Here is a 25,357-nt window from a genome sequence, read left to right as displayed (position 1 = left end):
TGTCACAGAGTGTCTATTTCTATCAGCCCCCAAATACTTGTAGTGTGGTGGTTAATGGCACAGGCTTTGGAGACAGTCTGTTTGGGATTGAATTGAAGTATGGCTTTGTCATGTACTAAGGGTATGACCTTGACCAAATTTGGCCTCTGTTTTCCTTGGCTTCCCCATCTGCAAAATGGTGATAGTAATAGCACCTACTTCACAGAGTTGTTATTGGGATCAGATGAGTTAATACTTGCTGTGGTAGGCAGAATAACAGCTGCCCCCTCAAACCCTTAAGGATCTTGACATGAGAAGATTATCCTGGATTATTGGAGCATACCCAACATCATCACAAGGGTCCTTAGAAAAGGGAAGCAGGAGTATCAAAGAAGATGTGAGGACAGAAGCAGAGAACAGAGTGATGTGGCCATGAGCCAAGGAATGTGGATGACTTCTAGAAACTGGAGAAGGTAAGGAAACTAATTCTTCCGTAGAGCCTCCAGAAGGACCACAGCCTTGCTGACCCATTTCAGACTTTGAACTTAAGAAATGTAAGATAATAAATGTGTTGTTTTAAGCTACTAAATTTGTGGTAATTTGTTACAGTAGCAATTGGAAACAAATACACTTGTAAAGGACATCCAACAGTGCCAAGTACATAGCATGTATACTGTAAGTGTTTGTTAAATAAATTCCTTGGAGGTGATGCTTCAGGCCCTAGGCGAGGCCTAGTTTGTCAGTTGCCAGATTTACCATCCACATATAAGGTTGCCTCTTGCTATCCTGGACCCTCCAACATTCTGGATCCTGCCAGAGCCTGTGTTTTGCCATCATGTGCATGGACACAGTTGTAGGGGTGGGAGAGGTGGAGGGGATGCTCCCTCAATATCTGCTTGCTTCTTCTTCCTTGTTGATCATGCACTGGGGAATGTTAGCACATGCTTTTAGGCCTGTGGCTGAGAGGGTTGTGGGGACAGGCTGAGAATCTTCGAACCTTCCAGCTCACTTGCTCTTTGACAGTCTTGGCAGGAAGTCAGGGTTATTGTAGAGGAAGGGAAACTTGTGTGGGAAGATGGTATCTTAAGAGCCAGTGGAGTATACAGCTGGCTTGATGCACAGAAAGCTACAACAGATCGTTGGTCACACTCAGTCACAATTTTAGCCATAGAATGCAAGCCACCAATCAGGGGAGTTCTTGCTCAATGGCCATGGCTCTCCCCTTAGCTCTCTGCTTCTTTTGCTTTCTTCCTCCATCTCCAGCTTGGGGCCCCTGTGTAATGATCCTCCCATGGGGAGAGGGACTTTGGAAACATTACCATGAGATAATGGAATAAATGGATTAATTTACACCACAATATATTTTTAATTCTTACAAGTGTGTGTGTGTGTGTGAATGCGTGAGATGTGTGAGCCTCAGTTTCCTCATCCACACAAAGGGAATAGTAATCCTTTCCTCTCTTCCTTACTGGATGCTAAGAGACTTGAAAGAGAACATGTCTACAATCACTTGGTATTGTTAATGCCTGGGCCCCTGAGCCAGATGCACATTCACTTGGAGAAAAAAAGAAGTCTGGTCTCTCCTGGGCACAGGGCAGTGCAAAGACACAAGTAGGAGGGCAAGTCACAAGAAATCTGAAGGACCATTGCTAGCAGTTAGATGTCTATTTCTTCTCACCACGGAAGATACCGCAGGAAGTCTGTCCCCTGAGAGCATCTGCTTCAGGGCTGTGCAGATGTGTTTGAGCAAATAAATGGGTCCACACTATAGAGGTCACTGTACACTCCTGGCAGGCTTCAGGGAGGTGTAATAGAGTGTTCTTGAGATGAGCCCACCTGGGATACAAAAATAGGATGTGGAGTTCTCTTTGTGCATTGAGATGTTTAAGCACTGAATTCTGGAATTAGAATGCTCAGGTAGGGAGCTCAGCTCCACCACTTCTGGACAGTGTAACTGTGGGATCTTAGTTAACCTCTCTACTTCAACTTCCTCATCTGTAAAATGGAATAGTAATGGTGTCTAATTGATAAGGTTGTAGTGAGGATTAAACGAGACATGAACTATTTATCACAGTCCCTGACATATAACAAGTCCCCAATAAACACTGTTGTTGACAATGTTGATATTATTGGCATCATTATCCCTCCCCTCTCCTGGGAAGGGGCAGTGTGGTGCTGTGGTCTGTGAGCCAGAGGGACCTGGTTAGAATCAACTCTCCACCACTGATCAGTTATATGAACTTGAATAGCTGTGCAACTTTAATCCAAATGAGCCTCATCTTCCTCATCTGTATAATGTCAGTAACATCTACCTATGAGGATCATAGTTTATAAACATGTAGTTTATATGTAGGGTATGCGAGATGCCTGGATGCTCAGAACCTGAGCCTAATGCCACCAGGACTGCGGGGAAGGAGGGTCTCTGTTCTCATCTTTTAATAAAGATTTTGGCTTAATTAAAAATAAACAAATAAAATAAGTAAATAAATATGTGGCCCCAAAGCCGTAGCTGGCCTTTAGCTAAGCTTGCTCAGCCTACACTGTACATATGTAGATCATACAGTTAGTGCAAAAGTCAAAATATGGTGGCAGGGGGTATAGCTCAGTGGTCAAGTGTATGCTTAGCATGCACGAGGTCCTGGGGTCCTGGGTGCAATCCCCAGAACCTCCATTTTAAAAATGCCCAAGCATATACAGAGAAAAATACGTCTTCCTTCTACCCCCTGCCCCCTTCCTTGAGCCAACTACTGTTCCCGGTTTCTTGTACATCTTTCAGAGCTAGTCTGTACAGGTACCAACGTGTGCATGTATGTGTATGCGTGTTTCTTTTTCTTTCAATAAATGGTACCTTACACACTGTTCCATGCCTTACGTTTTAAACTTAGTTCACCTTGGAGATCTTTCCTTACCTATATATGAAGATTCACTTCATTCTTGGTTAAGGCTGCCTAGTATTCCATTGAATAGTTATGGCATGAGTCATTTAACCAGGCTTCTAATAGTGGACATTTAGATTACTTCTAATCTGCAAACACAGCTGTACATCCTTGCATATCCTTCATTTGGTCATCTGCTTGGTCATTTAAAAAAAAATTTAGATAGTTTCCAACGATTTTCAAATAAAAATCAAGATTCTAGGTTGCTCTTAAATCAGACAACTTGGCATCACTGATCCCTACTTCTGCACAACAGTCTCATCCTTTAGAGAGAACTTTGCCTTCTCCAGTTGCCCCAGAACCCCCCTGGCTGCTGTCTGCTCAACCATTTCTGTCCCCACAGGCATCAGTGTTTATGAACCCCTGGTAAGACTTACGATGTAGCATATGTATATAGTGTCTGGTAGCCCAGAAATACTCAAAATACTCAAGAAATGCTCCCGTTACTCTTTCATGGGGAATTACCCATCCACAGCTTTCTGAATGGGCCTGTCTTAGGGGCACAGGTTCTTATGTTCATACATGTGTGGGTGGGTTGCCTTCTTGTTGCATGTGGAGAACTTGTGGTCTAAACAGGAAGAGGAGCCATGCTCAGAGGCCCCTGGTTCACACTCACAGGCCTTCCACAGCTCTGGAAGGAGGGAGGCAATCCCTTTGCTTATATCTTGCTTCATTTAATAAAATGAAAACTAACCTGCCTGCGACACCTATGCTGGCCAACATAGTAGCCATCTGCCACAATTAAATAATTGAATCAAATGAAAGTTAAGTTAAATAAATGAAATTTAAATCAGAGGAGGGTGGATACAGCTCAGTGGTAGAGCACATGCTTAGCAAGCCCAAGGTCTTGGGTTCAATACCCCCTACCTCCATCAAAAAAAATTTTTTTAAAGAAAGGAATTTGTTTGAGGGGGTGGGAGGAATAGCTTGGTGGTAGTGCTTGGTGGCATGCATGTGGCCCAGTGTTCGATCCCCAGTGCCTCAGTTAAGGGGAAAAGATTTTTAAATTAAAAATTTTAATAAATAAAATGGAATCAATTCCTCGGTCACATTTGCCCCACTTCAAGTGTTCAGTTGCCATATGTGGCTAGTGGCCACCACACTGAAGTGCAGACACAGAACATTTGCTCCATCACAGAAAGTTCTGTTGGATAGCAGTGCTCCAGGCTGTAGTCTCCACGAAGGCAGGGACTCAGGATCTCTTGTCCACCACTGTAATCCCATGCCAAGCACAGAGCTGACACAGAGAAGGCCCTCAGTAATGGTTATTGACTGAATGATTGGGGAACGAATAAATCACCCCACCAACAGCCCACAGGAGACAGCCACAGGCTCCTCCACAGCATCCCATTGAGGCGGGTTTTTGAGGGGAAGCTGAGGATGAGCGAGGTCAGAGGGGACCTCAATATAATACAGAAGTCTGGCTGTCCCCAGGGAGGCCAGCAGGATCACCCCCAGGACTGAGGCCTAGAAAGGAAGCAGTCACCCACAGATGGTTATTTGAGTCAGAAACCTGTGTTCTGAACATTCCTGCTGTCACTTTTGTGAGGGCTCCCTCCTTAGAATCTGAATAAAATCCCCTCTGAAATGCCCCAGTGTCTGTGGGCCTGAACTGGGGAGACCTCTTTAACCCTGGGAGTCAGCACAGAGCACTTCCAGGAGCTAAATGGGGCAGCTGAATTCTTGCTGGTTACAGGGAAACTGCCCCACCCAATCCAGAAATTGTTTCCAAGGCTGTGGTGCCTGACCTGTTCCTGCCTGGACCTCCAGTGTATGTATGTGCTGAGAGAGAGAGAGGAAGAGGAAGGGCTGAGAATCTGGGTAAGACAACATGAAAGGACAGGGTGTACAGCTGTGTGTTAGGATGTGTGTGACTTCCTGCACTTATGTGTGCCTGTATGTACTGGGGGCCATGGGTGTGATAGGGATCTAGGCCTGTACTGGGGGCTGTGTGTGGTATGACGGGGCTTTACATGTGTAGAGATCTGCAAAGGCTGTCGGGCTTGTGTATTGAGGGCTGTGTGTTGGGGGTTATGTGCAGTGTATGGTAGAGGCCAGGGGTGTATTAGGGGCTATGTATGTAGTGTAAATGTGGTTGGGGGGATGTGTAGTGGGGGCTGTGTTGTGTGGTGTGAGCAGGCTGTGTGTCTTGGGAAGGCTGTGTGTGTGCACGTGTGTGGTATGTGTAGTGTATGTGTGGCTGTGTATGTGCTGTAGATTGTGTGTGTTTGTAGTGTGTGATGGGCACGGGCTTGTCTCTCCTGTAGCCCTGCTTCATTTCCTCACACTCCTGGATGTGGGCCCAAGGCAACCCCTGGAATCAACCTAGGGATCCCCACTGTGGAACACCTCCTCCACCCCTGAGGCCTCAGCTCTTCTGTCACTAACCACACTTCCTGCTTCTTGGTTCTGACAGAGAAATGGGAATGCTGAGTGGGGATCAAGCAAAGACCCAGAGAGACAGACAGAAGTGAAGTCAGGGGGAAAGACAGGGAGGGAAGGAAGACATGATCAGGTCCTGGAGACCAGGTGAGAGACACTGCAGGGGTGGGGTAGCGGGGAGTGTAAGTGTGCTGGGGGGGGGGGGGAGGAAAAAGCAGAGAGACAGTGGATAGAGGCCAGAGGGAGAAATGGGAGGGAGAAGAGATCGAGGAAGGGTTGAGAAAAAGAGAGAATTGATGGGGAGTGGGGAGAAAAGAGCTTTGGGGGAAAGCAGAGATAGTGGATCAAAGGCCAGAGACAGGGCCCTCAATGTCGGGGGGGGGCGGGGAGGAGGAAGAAGGGGCGAGGGGAGGGGGCTTGGCGGGGGAATTGCCAGGCGGGCGCTCGGGCGCTCAGAGCCGAGCGGCTCCCTGGGGAGACGGCAGACACTTTGCGGAGATGTTACTCTGGAGTTGGAGACGATGATAAATATGATAATTTGTATAAAATCTGAATGGGTCTTGTTTTCAGGGAGAATGCCTCGGATGATGAATGGGCCCAGCTCTCAGATAGATGGCTGATAAAAAGTGTATTGGATTGTTGAGAGCGATTTTAATTCTCATTCTCTACCTGCAGATGCCGCGGCCGCCGCGCTCGGCCTCCTCCTCCCTCCTGCCCAGGCGCGGGGCGGCCAGCCGCCCGGACGGCCTCGGCGGCTCAGGAGGCTTCTGAAATGACTCTAATTACAGAGTTATTAATTTTAAGAGGAGGGTGAGCGGGGGGTTTATGATTATTAATCGAGCGCCTGCGCTCGGCGGGCGGGGCGGGCCCGGAGGCGGGCGAGCGCGCTAGGAGCGCGGAGGACGCGCGGGGCCCTGGGCAGTTCCAAGCCCGGAGGGCTCCGCGGCAGCGGCGGCCAGGCCCGCTTCGCACACCGTCTGGGGCGGCAGAGGCCTATGCAAGCAGTCCATACCCCTCACCCCTACCCCCAATCCGACCCTCCTTCCAACCTCTTGCCATGGCCCGCGCGCCTTTGCAGCCGAGCATTCGGCTCTGCGCCTGGGGGACAAGTGGGTCCGCTGACCAGGCCAGGAGGCGCAGCTCAGCCGCAGGAAGCTCACCCTCCTGGCATCCAACTCCCAGCTCCCACAGGTGTTGAGTAGGACCGTGAACCCCAAGCCTGTGACTGTCGCAGTGCGGGCTCTTTTAAAAGACATAGGATAATAACAATGGTATTTCTGGCGGCCCCTACGTGTTCCAGGAGCTGTGCTGGGTGCTTTAATGCTTTCATTTCCCTGTGTGGAAGGGATGAGCCTCCCCACTTCTCAGATGAGGAAACTAAGACTTAGTAACTTGTCCTTGGGAGGGGATATATTTACTTTAGGGATGATGCAGGCAGTCCCCTCTTCCCGCCCCCCTCCATCCAACAACTTCCCTAGACCGAGCGCTGAGGGGCGGGGGAGGAAGGGGGCAGCAAGAGAGAAAGCTACTCTAATTTACATCCACCCAGTCACCTTCATCCTTAGTGTCTGCTCTGAGTGATTTGGCGCATTGCCTAACACACTGTCCATCTTGGAGGAAGATGTCCAAAATACGAGGCTGTATCCTGGGAAGATAGACACCTAAAAGATCCATAAGTGGTTTTGCTCCATGATGCTGGCACTTTGGGAATAATACCTTCCTGGCCACAGTGACTATTTTAAAGAACTTACAAGTTATTTAGAAGAGGCTATTTGGTGTTAGGTGGGGAATAAGTTAAATTCCAGTAAAAAATGAGACCCCTCCAAACATAGGCCCAGACCCTTCCTCCCCATAGACATACTTCATTCCTGCCTCATTCTTCTTGGATGGCTTAAAGACAGTTTCCACAGACCTGGATCATTCCAGAACTTCTTCAACTTCTGTGTTTTGGCAAAGATAACTCCTACCCTAAGGGGAAAAAGACAGGCCTCTGTGGACCTAGGGAAAGGAGGGGTTATTGGGTTGGGCATATAGGGGAAGGCAGCTCTCTGCCCATTGAAGTCAATTCTGAGGTGCCAGACACAGTGCCTGTTGTGTGGTCCCAGAGGTGCCAGGAGAGAGGATGGGCTCATGAGTAGGGACCTCTGTACTCCCCTACAGTTCCTAGGGCAACTCAGCCAAATTCATGGGATCCCTATGGGACAACCCAGCTCAGGCCTAAGGAGGGGGTTGGGGGGGAGGGCATCAAGTTCTGTCCAGGGCATTCTAGTCTGTGACTGGTGTGGAGGATCAGGGTCCACCAAGGCCTGGCCAGAGGCTGAGCCCTGCTGGGGTGACACACGCAGGTGAGCCTCCCATCCCATGTTGCAGCTGCAGGCCTAGAAGCTGGAAAAGTCTGAGAGCCCATGGAAAGGGACAAGACCTGGCTGGAAAACTCCTAGGGTGGGGCTCCCAGCTTCCTGCAAGGCTGGGTAAAGGCTGGCAGCCCTGCAGCCTGAAAGAATTGGCTGGCCTAGTCATAGGAACCAGCTCTGAGTTTCCAGATTCAGAGGCCCCAGGCAGAGAAGAAAGAACATGGAGATGGTGAAAGGAGACTGGTGTGAAGATCTGGAAGAGAAAGGTGGGGAGGGCTCCTAGGTTTCACCAACTGCATGCCCTGGAATCCTCCTAGACCCATTCTACCTCTAAGTCACAGCCAGTGTCTCTTCTCCCTCTGACTCCCCTCTGGGCACTAGGAATATTTAGTACAGCATGTGCTTAGGAGTGCAGGTTATGGACGCAGTCTATGGGTACAGATCCTTTGCCACCTACTTGCTGTGTGATTGTGGACAAGTTACTAAAACTCTCTGTGACTCAGTTTCCCTGTCTTTAAAATGGGGTTAATAATAAAGAGTAGGCAAGAATTCATGGAATGAGTATATGTAAAGCATGATGTAAAACAATGCCTGATGTGCAGTAAGCCCTCAGACGTGTTAGTTGTTTTTGTTGTTATTATTAACCTTGCTCTAGTGGGGCACCTGGCCTTCTCTCTGGATTGACAACTTCCTCGGAGTATCTTTATATTACTGCTCTTTGAAGCCTGACACCCTGTGCCTGGGCAGGAGACAATGCTCACTTGGTACGCACAGAGAGGTGTGGACCTGGGGTGGGCATGGGGATGAACTCATGTGGTCAAACATCTATATGCCAGGGATTAATATACCCCTTATTTAATATCACCCAACAATTCCATAAGGCAAATATTCTTGTCCTTGTTTTATAGATGTGGACACTTAGGCCCAGTGAGTTCAAGAGAAATGTCCAAGGTCGCAAAACTGGTGTGTTTTAGAATTAAGAGAGATGGGTGGGGTCTACCTCAGGACTACTTGGCTCCACTTTTCACTCTTGGGTGCTGCTTTCCCTGTCTTGGGGTCAGTGAGAAGTTATTCTCTTCTGTAGTGCGCATGAGGCTGCTGGGTAAGGGTGCATGAGATGGGGAGAAAAGAGTTGCCTCCAGACCTGATACTTGGGGGTTTCTACTTCTGTAACCACTAACGGGGAAGGGTTTGCAAGGGGGAGAGGAGCAGTCAGAATTGAGACTAAAATTACCCACAGACTTAGACAGACCTTAATTTATCACCTCACTCCACAACACACACACACAGGCACACATCCAATCTGTGCCTGAGTCCTGACCATCCTGTCTTCCTCAGACATTTTTGTGTCAAGACTTCCCATCTTCTCTTGCTGAGACTGTTTTCCTAGTTTCTGCTGTTCTCTCTACCTCCAGCCCACTGTCCATACTTGCAGAGTGGTCTTTTCCCTCCAAATCAGATCTTTTCTCTTTCCTGCTTAAAATCCTCAATGACATCTCATAGCCTAAAGGAGAAAATAAAACTCCTTCACAAAAGTGTTCCTTGATCTAGACCCTGCCCACCTCCCAGCCTTACTCCCCTTGCCTCAACTCTCACATTCATACTGGCCTCACCAACTCCTTTGCAGGTGGGTTGCCGTCCCCTCCCCATGCCTTTGCTCCTGATCACCTTCTGCCTGGGAATATTTCACCCAGCTATCCCATGCACTTAGTGTACATTTCATGATCTTGCAAGGCCTCATCCCCTGTATGAAGTTCTCTGACACCCTCTGTGTTTCAATCACCCTTCCAGTCCATATCTTGACACTTCCCAGAGTTTCCTGGCAAAGCTCTCTTTTAACCACCAGATAAGACCATCCTTAAAAGCAGGACCAGTGTCCGATTTACCACTATAACCCCAGTGTCCATCACAGAGCAGGCCCAGGTGGACTGACTGACTGGTGCCCTCCGAGCTGGTCCAGCTTGGTCAAGGCCTTCCCACTTATCCCAGCCCAACGGATTCTGGTCTAGGTATTAGTTTCTCCTATTTCCATGCAAAAGTAGGAATTGACTGAGCTACCATCTTCTTCCTGGAGGTATTTCCCCCGACTCCTCTAGTCCAGCTCTGTGGCTGACACCGCCAGATGAAGAAGGCAGGAGGAGGGGGAGAAGCGGGGAGGAGGAACAAAGTGAATTGGACCACATGGACCCGGAAGTCTCAAAGGTCGGAAAATTTCCGGGCCCTTGTCATCCTAGGGTCTGCCTGGAGAGCAGGGAAGACTTCCTCTTCTCATCCTCGGTCCCACGTACACAGAGGCTTTTTGGGGTCTCCGTCTTCAGCCCGGCGTCCTGGGGGCGCCAGAGCACAGGGGCTCGAAATGAGTGAGCCCGAGGAGGAAGCGCTCCCACTTTTGCCAACGCAGAGACCAGAGGGGAGACACTCGCCAATATCCTTGCTCTACCTTTCCTTCCAGTCCGCATTCCCACTCTTCATTTCCCTCTACATCTCTTCTGCAAGGCCCCCGCCCCCTCCTCCCCTCTTCTTTCTCTTCTTTCCTTTCGTCCTCCCCACCCTCTGGCCTGCGCAGCCCAGTGCCGCCCCTGGCCCCTAGAGTGAGCCGAACCTGAGCCGCGCCTCTCAGTCGCCTCGGGGAGGCGGTTCAGGAAATGCGCCCTCAGCTGGCGCCGGGTCGCGGTTCTCGCTGCGTTACTTTTTTCTCACAGCTGTGCCTCCGCGCGCCCGCCTGGGCGCTGGGGATCTGCAAGGGGAAGATGTTCTCCGAGGCTCTTCTGAGGAGTGTTTGTGGGGCGGGGTAGGGGGATGGTCCTAGCAACGGAAAAGCTGGGGGGTCTGCGCTAAGCGGCCGAAGCCTGTCCTCCCCGAGTCCTCGCCTCCCTTCGCGCTGGGGAAGGAAGTCTCAGGCGCTCAATTTGCGCCCAAGAAAGAGCCTTGAGCCTTTTATTTAGTCATCCCCTCTTCGCCATGGATCCGGGATGACACCCCACACACAAACTCCATTGCTTCCAGGGGCAGATACTCATGTGCGCCCAGAGCCCTGAAACTTCAACTTAAGAGTTTGGTTCTGCACCGGACCCGGCCTAGAGCGCCGAGGGCGCAACCTGCGCTCCCCACCCGGGCCTCCTGGGTCTTTGGCCCCTGACTTGAGTCCTGACCGCCACGAGGCGCGCTTTCACTGCCGAGGGGTATTTTCGTAGATCAACAAAAGCGTTTGCTCTTTTGGGTGTCTTTTATTTTCTTTATTCTTTTGTCCTCTCCTTCCTAATCTCTCTCCTCGCTCTTCTTTATTCTTCTCTAACTTTCCTTTCCCCTCCCCCTTTTCCCTTTTTTCGTTCGCTTTTCTTTCTCACTCTCTCTGTTTCTCTTCTCTCCGTCCTTTTCTTTATCTCCTATTTTGGTTCACTTTTTTGCCTCTGGGGTCTTGTCTTTCTTTGGGGTCTCCTTTCCCAGACCCTTGGCTGTCCCTGCGCTAGGGCTGCGCCATCTCCCTGCATTATTTTTCCTGACTCGGCCGCCTCTTTCTCACTTTTTCGTTCTCCCGGCGGCCCCAGTCTGGCGGGCTCGGGTCCGGCTCCCCCGCCGCAGCCGCAGTGATTTATTCGCCTCACCCGGCGGAGTCAGGTGCTGAACTGAGCCCCGGAACGAGGGAACAGATTTCTCCCAGGAAGGGTTTTGTGAACTAAACGATGCTAATTACGGGGTGGGGGACGCGCCGCTGGAGAAGGGGAGGCGCGCCAGGCCCAGCACGCCGGGCGAGGGGGAGAGGCGGTTCGGGCCGCTGCCCTCCCAGGCCGCCTCCCCAGCGCCTCTCGCCCTGGCTTTCGCCTTTCCCTGGGAACTTTCCCGTCTGAGTTAACTATTAACCGCTGGCAAGAGGCAATTTTCTTCGGAATTTCAGCGATTTCCTTTCCGCGGTGGAGGCAGATTAACATGCAAATGGTGAGATGCTCGGCTTGAGTCTGCGCGCGGGTGAGGATGCCTCTGCCCCTCCAAACAGTGTCCTTCGCGACGGCGGAAAACTACAGCCCAGGCGACCCCCTCCCCCGCCCGTGCCTGCTCACGAATCCGTGACTAAGCCAGTGCCCGGCCAGTGCCCGGAGTGAAGGTGGAAAAAGCCGAGCGGCTGGTGCTTGGGGGCGGGGTTGAGGGGGGAGCTTAACCTCTCACGGGCACCCGAGGAGCCCGCGACCAACACAGCCGGGTCTCTACACAATCTAGCACCCGCGGACAGCCGTGGAGGGTTTGGCAAACTCGGGGGAAAGCCCTTTCCCACCTGCAGAACCCCTAAACTGTCCATCACCTCCTCCCCCTTTGCCACTGCCGAGCACCCCCAACACAAATGCACACACACCCTGCTCGGGCTTGTGACCGCTGCAAACTTTGTTAAACTTGAGCCGCTGGGCACAAACTCCGCCTTTTCCTCCTTTCCTCTCTTGCCCGGGCCCGCTCTTCCTGGAGCCGGACGGAGGGAGTTCTTGGCTTCTGGACTTGGGAGAGGACAGCTCGAGAAAGTCCGGGCCTCGCCTCGCTGGGACTTTAGCCTCTGACTGCCCGCCGGACACCCAACGGTTCCCTGGCTAAGGCAGGTGGTTGCAGCGGCCGGGCTTGGCGAGGCTTGGTAGGGCCCTGGCGGATAGCCCCGCCGCTGCCTGTGCCGGGCCTTCCCCGGGCGCTGGGCCCTGGTCCCTCTATTGCGTCAGGCCGCTCTGGGCTCGGGGCCCGAGTTTAGGGCTACCAGCCACCCGTGGAGCCGACCTCTCTGCACTCAGCCTTTCTAGCTTATTTCCTTCCGACCCTCGCCCGGGGTTAGCTCTCTCCCCGACCGCCTCGCCAGCTCCTTCTCTGGCGGCTGCCTCTGTCTCTCTGTCTCTCTCTGTCTCTGTCTCTGTCTCTCTTGTTTGTTTCAACGCGCGGACACTGATTGCGCCTTATGAAGTTCTAACTGGTTTTGTGTCAGGAAGATCTTTCTCGCTGCTACCCAGCCTGGCGTGACGGATTAAACATCAACTAGTTAAATAAAAATTAATATCAACTGCCTCCTAACTTCTAATGTCATGTTGTTTATAACTAATGAACTGATTAGGGGATAAACACATCACGGAGACATTCGGCTCTCCTGCCTGGGCTCCGCAGCCACCCGGTGCCCACTCCCCAGCAGGGCCTGCCGGCTGCCAGGCCAGGAGGAGGGTGGGGGCTGGAGAGGTTGCCAGCTCCCCAGGGCTTGCTCCTCTGCCTACCTTGCTCTCTCTCTCTCTCTCTCTTTCCTTTCCTCTGTACATTTCCTTTTCTGTCTCTCCTCTTTCCCCTTCTTTCCTTTTTTCTTCTTCCTTCCTACCTTTCATTCTTCTCTGCCCTCGACTTCTCTGCAAAGAAAAGTCCATCAGACTGTCTGTCTGTCTGTCTATCTCTCTCTGATAGTCTGGGCCCCAAGCCCCCCTTTCTCTATGAGAGTATCTGCTTCTCTCTTCCCACTTCTCCACCCTCATTTGGATTTATTCTTCATGTAATGATTAAAAGCATCCTTGTGACTGGGCTTCCACCCTGCTACAAACCGGGAGGCTGCAACCTCTCCCTCAGCACCTTGTGAAAGACTGACACCCCCTCCCCAGCTATTTAGGGGAAAGGGGAGGGAGCTATTCCATCTAGAAGGGGGGGGAGAAAATAAAAGTAATTTTTAGAACTTTCACCTTTTCTCTTGTCCCAGAAGCAATTAATACAGGTTTAAGTGCTAAATTTCATTTTCAAGGGAAGAAAAACTGCTCTGGTGTCCTTCCTCCAGGAGCTTCCAAGCCCTCTCCACAAACACCCACGTCCCCAGCCAGCCCCAGCTGACCTAAGCAGCCTCCTGCAGGACCCCTTTCCTAAAGATACTTAAACCATACCCAATTGCCATCATGACAACAATAAGGCAAGAAAGCAAGTAATCACAGACCTGACTCTGGTGATTTTTTTTCCCCCTAAGAAGCCACAACGTTTTAACTTGGTTTGCCCTGGACCACAGGGTCTGACAAGACAATAACAACAGAAGAAGCTTTTAAAACCAATTTAGCACACGTGAAAATGTAATTCTAATGAAGAATCAATAGACTGGAGGATCATTTTTCCTGGGACTCCTTGGAGGACCTGAGAGAGACTTTCAATCAATGGGATGGGCAATGAGCAGAGGACCCTGAGGGACAGTGTGCGACAAGGGTGAAGGCTGGGAGACAAAGAGAAGCAGAGCCTGAGGGAGGAGGCTGGAGGGATGCTGAGGTATAGAGCCTGCCCTTTGACTGGAATCACTTTGCAGGCTTCTGGAGTCCCCAAGACTCCAAGAGCATCAGAGCCAAGAGCTCAGAAAGCTCCTTCCTCCTCTTGGTCCCTCTGGTATGTGACAGGCTGCTTAGCACAATAGCCTCAGCTGCCTTCTCCTGGGTCTAGGCCCCAGCCCTGGCACTGCCCCAACCCTGGGCCCTATGTTCAGGTAACTGTGACCGAGCTGGCTCAGGAGCAGGCAGGGACACTGGGCTGAGTGTGTGAGTGTCCCCAGTTCCAAACACCTGGTTCCCCAGTGGGTTTCTCCCTGTTGTGTGTGTGTGTGTGTGTGTGTGTGTGTGTGTGTGTAAGGCTGGGTCTCAGTTGCTGTCTCTGCAAACCCATGGGGAAGTGCAGTGGATGTTATCTCTGGTCATACTTCACAATTTATCAATCACATCCCCCCAAGTTTCTCAAGAGAAACCTTCAAGAGAAGGGCAAGGATGATAACCACTATTTTAGAGAAGAGGTAACAAAAGCACGAAGTCTTGTTCAGGGAAGGTGTGACTCAGCATGTCATGGCCCATGTGTGTGACTGGGCTCACTTCTGAGTAGGTGACAGGCTATATGTGTGAACATTGCACGTGTGTGTGATGGAGTAACCATATGAGAATGTAGTGTGTGTGTGTGTGTGTGTGTGTGTGTGTGTGTGTGTGTGTGACTAGGGTTTCATTTATGCAGTTTGCTCTCCCATCCTTGTCCTTGGGAATGGTGTTCTGTGTATAACAGAAAGCAAAACAAAAATTTCTTTTTGCTTTTAAATTTCCATGCTCTTAGACTGGAAAATCACTGTTTGATTTTTTTTAAGGAAAAAAAGAAAAGAAACACCAGCAAAATCTGATGTTTTAAGTCACAAATATTGGTAAGATGGCAATTTGGCCATAATTTGCCTCAAAGAGTAGAAATTCATGTTCTTGTAGGAATATTTTAAAAATGTAAGTTGGGAAACCATGATATAGGTTTTGCCTCCGTGCTCCTGTGCCCCTCCAGCCTTGCTACCCCCAGGAGCACAATTTTCTGGAGGAACTTTAGCTGAACTCCCAGTCCGCAGGACTCCCAGTGAAGAGCTTCTGTTCCTAACTTAAGTGGGCTCAGTAGGTCCTGGGGCCCTTGCCTTGGTGCCTTTCTGCCCGAGGCCTGGAAATGGGCCCACTACAGACCCCTGCATGCACACTGAGGCTTACCCAGCACTTCCCATGCTGGCCACTTAGTGTTACTCAGCATGTGTCAGCAAGGCTGTGGGAGATTGGGAGGTCCAGAGCAAGTAAGTGCAGGTATAAAGCGGGGCAAATGAGAAAGGGGTGCATGGGGCACAGGAGTGGGAGCAGTACTGCTTGAGAGGTGTCCAAGTGTGTAAGAAGTAGGAGTACAAGAGTGTGCATATGAGCAAAGTGGTGTAGGAGAGACTATAGGGAGAACTTGTGACAAAGATGTGAGAGGTTTAAATTCCAGATTGGAAGAGCACAATGTAGGACAAAGCTCAAGTGAGCCTTTGATCAGAGATGAAAGCATGAGTGTGCTTGGGGAGGGTGTGAATCTCAGGGTGCAAGAGACTTGGAGTGAGAGGACCAGAATATTGTGGAATGATCTAGTTCAGATGAGTAGGCATGTGAGTTTAGCTGGAGCTGGGGAGGGGTCTGGTCATTCTCCCTTTCCTCTGGGCTCTGCCAACTCCTTAAGGCAAGGAAGCCAAGACTTTTTCCTTTTATTCTGAGTGTTTAAAAAAAAAAGAAGGGGGGGGGAGGAAGGAAAGAAAAGGGAAGGAAAGAAAAGAAAAAAAGAAAAGAAAAGAGAATTCATTCAGAGCAGGGGAGGCTTGTGAGGGATTTAGTGAGCATTTTCATAATGTATTGGTGATAGGGAGTGACTATATGTCCAGAGGAAGTTGGGGTGCGACTGTAGGAATCTTGGAAACTGGGGTGGAGACCTGAGGGGTGTGTGGTAGGCTGTGGAGCCTGCTGGTGGAGAAAGTAGGATGGGGCGAGCACTGACAGCCGTGGGGAAGGGGAGCCGCACAAAGTTGGGGAGTGCATGACAGTGAAGGCGCCCCTGCGTGCAAGGCTGTCGACTGACGGGGAACGAGTGACAGCGAAGAAGAGGGGGTGGGGTGAGAGGGTGTGCCGGCGTTGAGGCTGGGGATTCGGTCTTCGGGTGCCTGCGGCAGCGCGGCGGCTGCTTGCCTGCGGCGGGCTAGGGGCCGGCGGGGTGCGTGTGCGCGCGTGTGCGCGGGGCGGAGAGCCTGGGGCTCCCGGGCGCGTAGCTGAGACTCGGCGCGGGTGGCGGGGTGAGCGCGGGCGCGAGCCGAGCGCACAGCCGAGGCGGCGGGCAGCCCGGGTTATCTGAGCCTCTCGGTCTTGGGTGGCTGCGTCCAGATCTCCGGGCGGCCGCAGCCAAGGCGAGACGCGCTGTCGGGCCGCGGAGGAGCGGAGAAGCGAGACCCAGGCCCAAACTGCAGCGGCGAGGAGCAGAGCATGGAACAGCGCGCCGGCCAGGCAGGTAAGAGCGGGGAGGACCAGAGTGGGGGGTGACCGAGATGGATGGAGATGGCCAAGCCAAGGGACTCCACTCCTTTCTTTCTGTGCCTGCCTGGGTGGGGCCACTCTAATGGCTAGGGACTGGGGCTCTGTGGCCTCTTCTCACCGCTGGGGCCTCCAGTCCTTCCCTCCTAGTGTCCTCTAAATCTACTAAAAACTTTCCACCCTGAAAACGAGAGTTTTACAACTTCCCCTGGTCTCTTTGCCGAACCTGGTGTTTCCTTTCTGCTGTGCGTTTAGGACTGTATCTTTCCACTTTCCCTCAGTGAAGAAATATTTTGCACAACTTCCTTTAAGTTGGGAGCACTGAGAAGGCCTTAGTTTCTAGCGGGAATGGAGTGTGGGTGCCTGTGCGTGTGTGCTAGTGGGTGGGGACATAGTGTGTGCACATGTCTGTGTGCACATGTGTGAGGGTCTTCCGTATTTGAGTGTGAACCAAAGGGAAAGCACTGGTGTAGATGTGCCTAATGTGTGTGGAGAGAAGGCTGCTCCCAAAATAAACAACTCAAGGGAGGCCTGGGGCAAGGGGAGCGGTGGCTGGCCCCAGGGGACCCCAGTGAGGAGGACAATCTGAAGCTCCTTATCCAAAGGGCTAAGGAAGTGGAAAGCTGCTCTCTCTTTTCTCCACCACCCCCAGACTCCAGGCCTAACAACTCCGCTATCTGCCCACTAGGTGTCCCGGTGTAGTGCTGGGGTGGGAAACCAGGGACCCAAGTTTAGTTTTGGATTGTTGAGGAAGGAGAGGTTTGGATCAGGTTTCTAAGTTTTTTCAAATAATTCCGCAGGTCAGGGACTAACTCCAGGCCCTTTTCACCTCACTCTTCTCTTTCCCCAAATCACCTTCCTTCCCCACCTCCATCCCATAGCAGCTCAGGTTCTAGTTCTTTCAGCTGATAATCCAGTTTCCACCATCACCATTGCCCTTCCCATAGTTTCTTTGCCTAGTCCCTGGGCTATCTCCATTCCCCTTTGGGGGGCCTAGTCCTTAATGGGGAACCTGGGCCCCCAGGAGTGTCTACTGTGGCCTCCTGGGCTTTTAGGGCTCTGGGCCACCCCTCCGTACCAGAGGTTTAAGTAGGGAGATCAATAGCAAACAGTTGTAATGATCTAATTAATTATGGCAAAATTAAAAGCGAGTACAAAATCAATCTCTGATGGTGTTGAAGATGGAATTCAATTGAGAGCCCATCTGTGCACCCCCTCGACCGTATAAATATGCAGCCCAAGGACAGACCTAATGGCTGGGCCTTCCTGGGAAACTCTCTCCCCCTTTCTTCCTCTCCAGCACAGGGCTTCTCTCTCCTTCACTCTGTCTGAATCTTTTTATTTTGCCTCCAGCCGCCTGCTACCCTCACCCCTCCTTCCTTCCCAGTCCTGTCTGTTCAGGCCCCCGACACTCCCACTTTTCCATTTTCTCTCTTGGAAGGCGGCTCTCATTGCCTTTCAGGCCTGAGGTGTGTGGACCTAGTTCCCAGTCCCCGCAAATCTCTGGGAAGAAGCAGCCAGGCCCTCTCCCCAGCGCCTCAGGAAGGACAAGACAGAGCGGTGGGGGGCATCATTGAGCACCTCCCAGGGCCGTCTTCCCAAGTTTCTTGGCGTCCGGGATACTCCACGAGGGACGAGGGAGCTTACCCAGGGGCGCCTGCGCCTACCTGCGTCTGCCCAGGGAGCCTCTCTCCCACGCGCGTGGCCGAGCGGCCGGGAGCACCAGCTTCGCACCGCCCTCCTTTCTTTCCTTTTCCCGCTTTTGCCGGAGCGGGACTCACATTCCCGCCAGGACTGGCATGGGGAAGGGTGGGGAGGAGCTGCCGAACTGGGCAGGAGGCAGGGCTGGGTCTGAGAGAAGGAAACCTCTGTTCCCTTCCGAATCGCCTTCTCTCTCTCTTTCCACCGGTCACTCCGGTTCCTCGGCCCTCACCTCTTATACACTTCTGGCAAGGGCTCAGCTCCCTCGGGACTCCTTGTCCCCCAGAGGGCCCCTACGCCCCTTGTAGCCCCATCTGGCTAGTTCAAAATGACAATGACACGCGCTCGATCGAGCGTGCCTGGCCGACGCCCTGGCGCAACTGCGGGAGCCGGGTTTGCGAAGGATGCGGGTTTATTTAGTCTCGCTGAGCCTGCTCGGGAACAGCGAATACCATCAGGAAAAAACCAAGGGAGAGGTAAGGGGAGAAAATCGGCTGCCAGGTCAATTGTGGTCTTTGGCCATCGACACCTCTACTTCCAGAACCGTAAAAATAAGCCTTTTATTTGATGCCTTTCCTTTTACTGGGGCTGCCCTGCCCCAGTTGGTTCTCTAGCTCCCTGTCGCTGGTCCCCTGCCTCTCCCTCTTGGGGCCTTGGGCCCACACTGAGTTCCCAGGGATCTTTCTGCCCTCAGAGACCCCTCCCACTCCCTGGTCCTGCCACCGGGCCCTCAGGGCCTGGGGGAGACACAGCCGGATGCATCCCCGCCCTCTCTTGCCAGGCCTCCTCACCCCGTTATTAATTGCTGTGTTGACCTGCAGGATTGATTGGCCGCCCCACTGGAAGAGGCTGCCGAGGCCTTGGCCTCGGTGCAGCCTCAGCCGAAGGCAGAGGGAGGAGGGGGAGGTGCTGGATATGGGTCCTGAGCTCCTGTCTCAGCCCTGCCTGGGACACAGCTGTTTGCCTAGACACCCACTCCACTCTACTCACACACATCTTAACATGCCTTCACAACACTCACACTCACATGATCCCTTCACCAAGAGGCATTCAGCCCCCAAGGAGACACATCAGAAATTCTCTTTAATTGATTTAGAAATTGAAAGAGGCTTCCTCCCTTCATTAGTAAGTTTCTTCACTATATTCGTTATCCGCGGGTCTAGACGTGACGGTCAGCCCGTCCAGACATAGGTGAACGAACCACTGGGACGCGGGCTTTTTTTGTGTCCGAGATTTACTTTGCATCTCCCCCCTCCCCTCAGGAACAGTTGCAGAAAATTAAGAAATAATCCTGGATGCGGTAACCCTTTAAGTTTCAAACCAAAGCACTTTTTCCATAAAGAGCCCATGCCCTGACTCCTTAAGGGATTTGGTTCAGCCCTTTTCTTTCAAGTTCGAGGGATGGACAGCTCTGGACCGCGGAGGGTGGAGGGCGGAGGCTTGCAGCCGCCTAGGGCAGGGGTCTAACCCAGCAACGAAGACCCTCCCCTCCCCGCTCCTCCCCCGCCTGCCTGAACCTTGTCGCGCCCCACACGCGCGCATCCCCCCGCCGCACACACAAACATACACACGACCCCCATAGCCACAGCAACATTCCCCTGCCCCGATCGCAGGCCGCAGGCCCTTTGGCCTGGAACCCAATCGAGAGTGAGCCCCCGGGACGTCCCGGCTCCAGGCTGGGGTGGGTGGAGGCGGCAGGAGTAGACGAACCTCGGCCGGTCCCAGAGAGACCCCCTTTCCGTGGTTCTCTTCCTATCTCACCAGGCCTCTCCCCCGTGATCCCCTCTCCCCTCCACTCCGGTCCTTTGTCTCCAGCCACTTCTCCGCGCCGAGCAGCCTATATCCCCTGCCTGGGCGGCCCTGCCCCTAGCTTCCCTGTTTGGCTGGCGGGGCTTCCCCTGCCTTACCCGCTCCCGGCTCTGGCGCGTTCTCAGCCTGCTCCTCACATCCGCGCAGCAGCTGGGAGAGGAGGCAGGGAGGGCGGGCGCGCCGCGGACGGATCCGAGAGAGTAGATTTGATGCTTGCTCGCAACTCCGGGAAAACTCAGCCTACCGGGGCTCTCCCGCCCCCTTCCAACTATTCCTCAGCTCCGCGGAGCCGCGCGCCCTCGCCCACGGTTGGCCCCTTCCTTTCCCTGTACATTGGCGGTGGCTATTTTATTTCGCCTGGTCTGCCCGGTATCTGAAGTTGCTCTCCCCCTGCCCTGCACTCCGTTCCCTTTCGGCTGCCCCTTGCTACCGCCTGTCCCTTTTCTCCGCAGCCCCCTTCGTCGCCCTGTTGGTGGAGAGTAGCGGTGGGGACGTCCGAGGCCCGCTGGCACTCTTTCCCCCCACCAGCCAGGTCAGGCTGAGGGCTCAGGGCCTGGCTGAGAAGAGGGTTAATCATTACTCGCCACGGACCCTCAGTCTCATTGGGACTCTCACCCTTGGGGAAGAAAGGAAGGGACCGTTGGCTAGGTAGGGGAGTCAGCTTCGCCCAAACCAGCCTCTTCAGGCTTTTCAGAAACAGGTGCCTTCTCTGGTCCCTCAGCACCCCTTTCACATCCCTTTCTTTTCCTACTCTCTCCTCTCTTCCTCACCTCCCCTTGTTCAGGCCTCTCCCCACCATCTCATCTCTGTTCTGACTTTGACAGGTTGACTGCTGGTTCTGGGAGGACCAGCTTTCTTTGTTTGGAACCCGGCTGGACAGGATTTCCTTCCCGAAGTCTCTGCCAATGGGCCAGCTCCTCCCAACGGCTTTGGCCAGCTTGCCGGAAGGGGACCATGCTGGAGGCCACAATTAACCCGGCTGTTGGTGGGGTGGGGGCAGGGGTAGTATTTAACTGATACCCTGACAGTTGGGGAGGTGCAGTGGGCAAGGGGCACAGGAAGGAGTGGGAATGGAAGAGTGGCAGGCAAGAGAGACAGAAAGCAGAGTGATGAACATGGACAGGGTGTGGTATAGTCAATAGAAAGAAAAAAGTTTGAAAGGGAGGAATATAGGAAGGAAGGCGGTTAAGAATCCTCGTCACCTTTACAGGGAAGGTAACTTCCCTACAAGTTGGATGGAAAACACCAACCCCTGTCCTTCCCAAGCACCCCAAACCCTCCCTTCCTTCTTTGTGGAAGGTTAAGGGTTCAAAAAGCTAGGCACTTATTCCTTAATCTGCTATAGAAATGTTGGGTTTTTTAAAAATGCTTTCCTATTGGCTAGCTCCGTGGAGAGGCAAGACAAATGTAATTATCCCTATTTTACAGGTAAGAAAACTGAGGCTCAAAGAGGCAAAGGGACTGAGCATGTGATAGTTATTGCTCCTTCCCTGGGCTTTGGGGTGAGTGGCCCCTTTAGCTGTACAGAAGTCCATAAAATGTCGGGGGGCAGGCTGTGTGTTCAGGTCTGAGCCAGGAGTTCCAGGACCTCACTGGGTCTCTTGTCCCCCCACCTCCCCCTAGCTTGTTCTCTGTTGGACAGAGCCCTCCACCGCTACCCTATAGATTTGCTGGCCCAATTTTTCCTGGCTTGACAATTTTTTTCAGCTCCCCAGTTGGGCGGCCTACCGGTGACAGCCACCTGGCAGGCCCGTGTCACTAAGAGGCCGCTTTGGTGGCCAAGTGGCTTGCATTGTCGTTTCCCCTCAAAGGGGCTGCGAAGGGCCGGCGGGTTGCTAGGACCTCTTGTGAGGAGAAGCTGGGTTAAAGGGGGGTGGGGCCAGGGAGGATAAAGGCGCAGCACGTGCGCCGGCCTCCACAGGACCAACAGACAGAGCGGGCGGGGCCAGCTGGGAGTCAGGCCCCCCGGGCTTCACGCGGGGAGCCCAAATATTGGGAACAAAAGCAGGAAAAGAAGAGTGAGAGCAGGAGGGAGGGAGGGAGCAAGGGAGGGAGCGAGGAAGCAGAAATTAGGGGGTCTTACATAAAAAAAAAAAAAAGAAAGTAGCTTTAGGGGGAATGTGCCGTGGAGTGTGAAATTGCAGCCCATGGTGCTCCATATTGTACCAGAAGCTCTTCCAAAAAAAAAAAAAAAAAAAACCATCCTCCAACGTGACCAGAGGGCTAGGAAGGGGGAGGGGCGGGGAGAGAATGGGGAGGAGGAGGGGAAAGGGCCCGGCCGGAGCCGGTCAGGCCGAGCTGGAGAGGGGGCCGGAGTGCGGGCGCCAGCTGCTTAGGATCTGATCTTGGAGAGGATGCGCCCAGGGGTGTGCATGGGGACCCTGGGGGCAAGTGGGCCATGGCTGTCCCAGACTTGAATTGTCAGGCAAACTTCTGTTTTCTTTTCTTTCTCTTTTTTTGTGGTAGTGATGACTTCCAAAACTGGGAATAGTTCAGAAGAGGAGCTTGGCTGCGGAGCTGCTGCTCTGCTCTACCCTCCTATCTTCCCGTCTCCATTTCAGCTTTTCTTCCCTTTGGACTAGTTCCCCCCCATCCTTGGTTCTAAACAGCTCCCCACCCCCCGAACTTTAATGCGTTTAATTTGGTCCGCGCTGTGGGGAGTATTTCCTAGGGAGATACATTTAATTTCGGAATTTCTAATCCCTTCCCTCAGAGCCTCCTCCCTGGCTCCCCTCACTGCTCCCCAGGAGGTGGAAGGAGGAAGGTTGGTCCAGGCCATGGGGGAGGGGAAAGAGTGGGATGGTCCCCGGGGCCCCTGCCAGCAGTCCCCCCACAGGCCCAGCCTCCTTCCCAAACTGCTTGAGGTCAGGCTCCTGGGCCCCAGGTCAGAGCCCTGCATGCAAAGGCGAGGCAGCCAAGCCTCTGCCTTTCCTTGTCCAAGCAGAAAGAGCTGGGCCAGGGAATGGGAAACCAGAAAAGGAGCAGAAGGGTCATGCAGGGAGAAGGTGCAATTAGGGGCGGTGGACAGGGGTTACCGAGCACATCACTTCATGCACAATCTGCCCATAAATGTATCTGGGATTTCAGGGTGCTTGTCATGCTTGGCTTGGTTTGGGGCACCTTAGCGTATGTATACTGTGGGGGAGGAGAGGGCTGTTCAACTGGGACCACCACCTCTCAGACAACTACACTGAGCAGAACTGGCCTGGGACCTCCAGAGAGCCAGGCGGCGCGGGAGCTCAGCACCAAGGAAGGAGGCAAGGGCGGGGGTGCTGAGCGCTAGGCGAGCCTGGCAGGGAAGGGAGAGGAGACGGCGAAGGAACGGAGATCCACAAGGAAGATTTATTGGGCAGATCAGATGCACAGAGGCGGCTAATGAAGCAAATCCCGAGATGGGTATCAGAGCAACTCCCCAAAAGTTTATTTGCCTTTAAATTTCCGCAGGGAGGCGGGCGCCTTGTTTGAAGTGTAAATGCCCCTAGGTTGGGGGGGGGGGGTGGAAGGGCCGCTTTGAAAACACCAGAGAGAAAAGGTTCATTTAGAGGCAGACGGGAAAAGCAACGAACCCTGACAGGTCGGAGCCCGGGTTGTGTTTGGGGTTGGGTTGTTTTCTTTCTTTCTCTTTCTTTTCCTCTTTCCTCTTCTTTCTTCTTCCCTTTTTTCCCTTCTGGCTTTTTTTCTCCTCTACGAAGACTATAGAAGAAAGGGAAGAACAGGAAAGGGAGCATCAGAGGGAGAGGCCAGCGCCTCTGGAGAGAAATCTGTACTCCAGACCTTCACTATGGAGCCCTGGGAGAAGGCTAAAGGGATTTCTAATCATCAGGGAGCATTGCCTTTTGACCTTCTAGATCCACCAATAGGCTGGTGCCAAGGAGGAAGCTGCCAGGAGCTGGCTTGGTGGAGGGTGAATGTCCAGCTAGTGCAGTGCTGGAAAGAGTGTGTTAGGAGCAGGGGGCGTAGGGTGCTGGAGTCTCAGGGTCTGCCTGGGAAGTGGACTATCATGGAAGGGTCTTCACTCCTCAGGAGGTCCGTGTGACGTGTAGGTGTGTGAGTGCACTTCCAGCACACTTTGTGCATTAAGTCCCCTTCTTTACAAAACATGAAACCCCTCTTGCCTGATGTGAAAAAATGCCTGTTGTCTGCACTCACACTTCCTCATAGTGTGTGTAACCTAAGAATATGTCTAGCTGGTTCTAGAAAAATCTGAGTCTTTGTGTGGATGTGTCCAAGAGTTCAGACTCCCTAAGACAACTTCCTAGAGTTACACTGGGAGACCTGGGGCAAAGAACTCCTTTAGTTCTGAACTCTTCTCAGTAAGGACCCTTCCTATATGCCACCCTCTCTCCCCAGTTCTGGGTTAATTTACCTCCCTGAAAGGAGCCCAAGGCTGTACCAGCTAATACCACATGAGAGGCCCTTGCTCTCAAGCCCAGGAGCCTTTCGCTTCAGGCTGCCTGAACTCAGTTTCCTTTTTTCACCCCCCACACCAAGTTAATGCGTGTTCGTGGGGTTGTGAGGCCAAAGCAAACCCAGGAGCGCCATCTGCAGGTCTCGAAATGAAGAGACTGACCTTTGGGGCTGGACCCTGCGCCTTCCACCTCCAGCCCAAGGGAGCCAGCTTTAACGTCCAAGGGAAGTAGGGGTGGAGGTTGGGAGGGAGGGAGGGGACAGGCTGGGAGCGAATTTTTACTCCCAGAAGTTACTCTGCAGGTGGATTAAATGGGTCGGGCTCTGGAAGCTCCATGAAGAAGGGCAAATGCTAGGATCCCAGCATACCCGGCTCCCTAAGGAGTGGGAGGCTCAGAACCCCGTCAGGCTGAGCCAGCCCTGAGCCCCGCCCGAAGATGAAGGGCGCTCTGAAAACCTGGGTGCAAGAGGCCCAGTAGGACTTTCCTCCTGGCTGAGTCAGGCCGGTTCGGCCCCCTACCTAGCTGTCGCCTGGGCTCCGGCCAGAACAGTGGCGCGAGTCCGCGGCGCTTCTGCGGGCGCCAGGGTGGGCAGGCAGAGGACAGAGTCGCCTCGAGTCCAGGCGGCAAGAGTGCAGCGCGGGCTTCCCTGCGCCGCCCTTTCGCAGACCCAGAAAGCGGGGGAGGGAGCAAAGGAGGGAGAGAGAGTTAAAACATCAGCTGAAGTGCCAAGATGATTTATGAGACAAGGGAAAATATTTCATAAAGATCTCCCGGATATTCTGTACTTAACCAGTTAGGAGACAAAGGGCTTCTCCTGCCTGGTGCGTGCGAACGGACCTGAGCGAGCAAGGGAGCGAGTGCGGATGACGGCTGCGGAGGCTGGGCCAGCGGCTCCGGCAGGAGCGAGGCCGGGCCGAGCGCGCTGCGCCTTCTGCACTAGCTCCGGATCCGCCGAGCTGGCAGCGGGCGGCGCTCAG

General features: G+C 53.0%; 1 protein-coding gene and 1 long non-coding RNA gene across 7 annotated transcripts in view; one reads left to right on the top strand and one right to left on the bottom strand.

The window, feature by feature from the left end:
- Window positions 1-20,781, bottom strand: part of LOC116667062 — a 66,086-nt gene extending 45,305 nt beyond the window's left edge. For both annotated transcript variants that reach the window (XR_004323833.1, XR_004323834.1), the window contains exon 1: window positions 18,129-20,781. This is a non-coding gene — a long non-coding RNA (uncharacterized LOC116667062). The remainder of the gene's footprint in view (window positions 1-18,128) is intronic.
- Window positions 15,228-25,357, top strand: part of PAX2 (paired box 2) — an 87,116-nt gene continuing 76,986 nt past the window's right edge. For 2 of the 5 annotated variants that reach the window (XM_032491087.1, XM_032491086.1), the window contains exons 1-2: window positions 15,229-15,551; window positions 16,315-16,438. In XM_032491087.1, the coding sequence (XP_032346978.1) occupies window positions 15,453-15,551; window positions 16,315-16,438 (223 nt within the window). In that variant the 5' untranslated portion in view covers window positions 15,229-15,452. Of the gene's footprint in view, window positions 15,552-16,314; window positions 16,439-25,357 lie in introns of all 5 variants that reach the window. The other 3 variants (XM_032491085.1, XM_032491088.1, XM_032491089.1) reach the window with 3 other exon arrangements.

Source organism: Camelus ferus, chromosome 11 (genome assembly GCF_009834535.1).
Source record: "Camelus ferus isolate YT-003-E chromosome 11, BCGSAC_Cfer_1.0, whole genome shotgun sequence".
Taxonomy (NCBI): Eukaryota; Metazoa; Chordata; class Mammalia; order Artiodactyla; family Camelidae; genus Camelus; species Camelus ferus.
The sequence above is the reverse complement of the archived record's forward strand: the minus strand, read 5'-3'. Positions and strand labels throughout refer to the sequence as shown.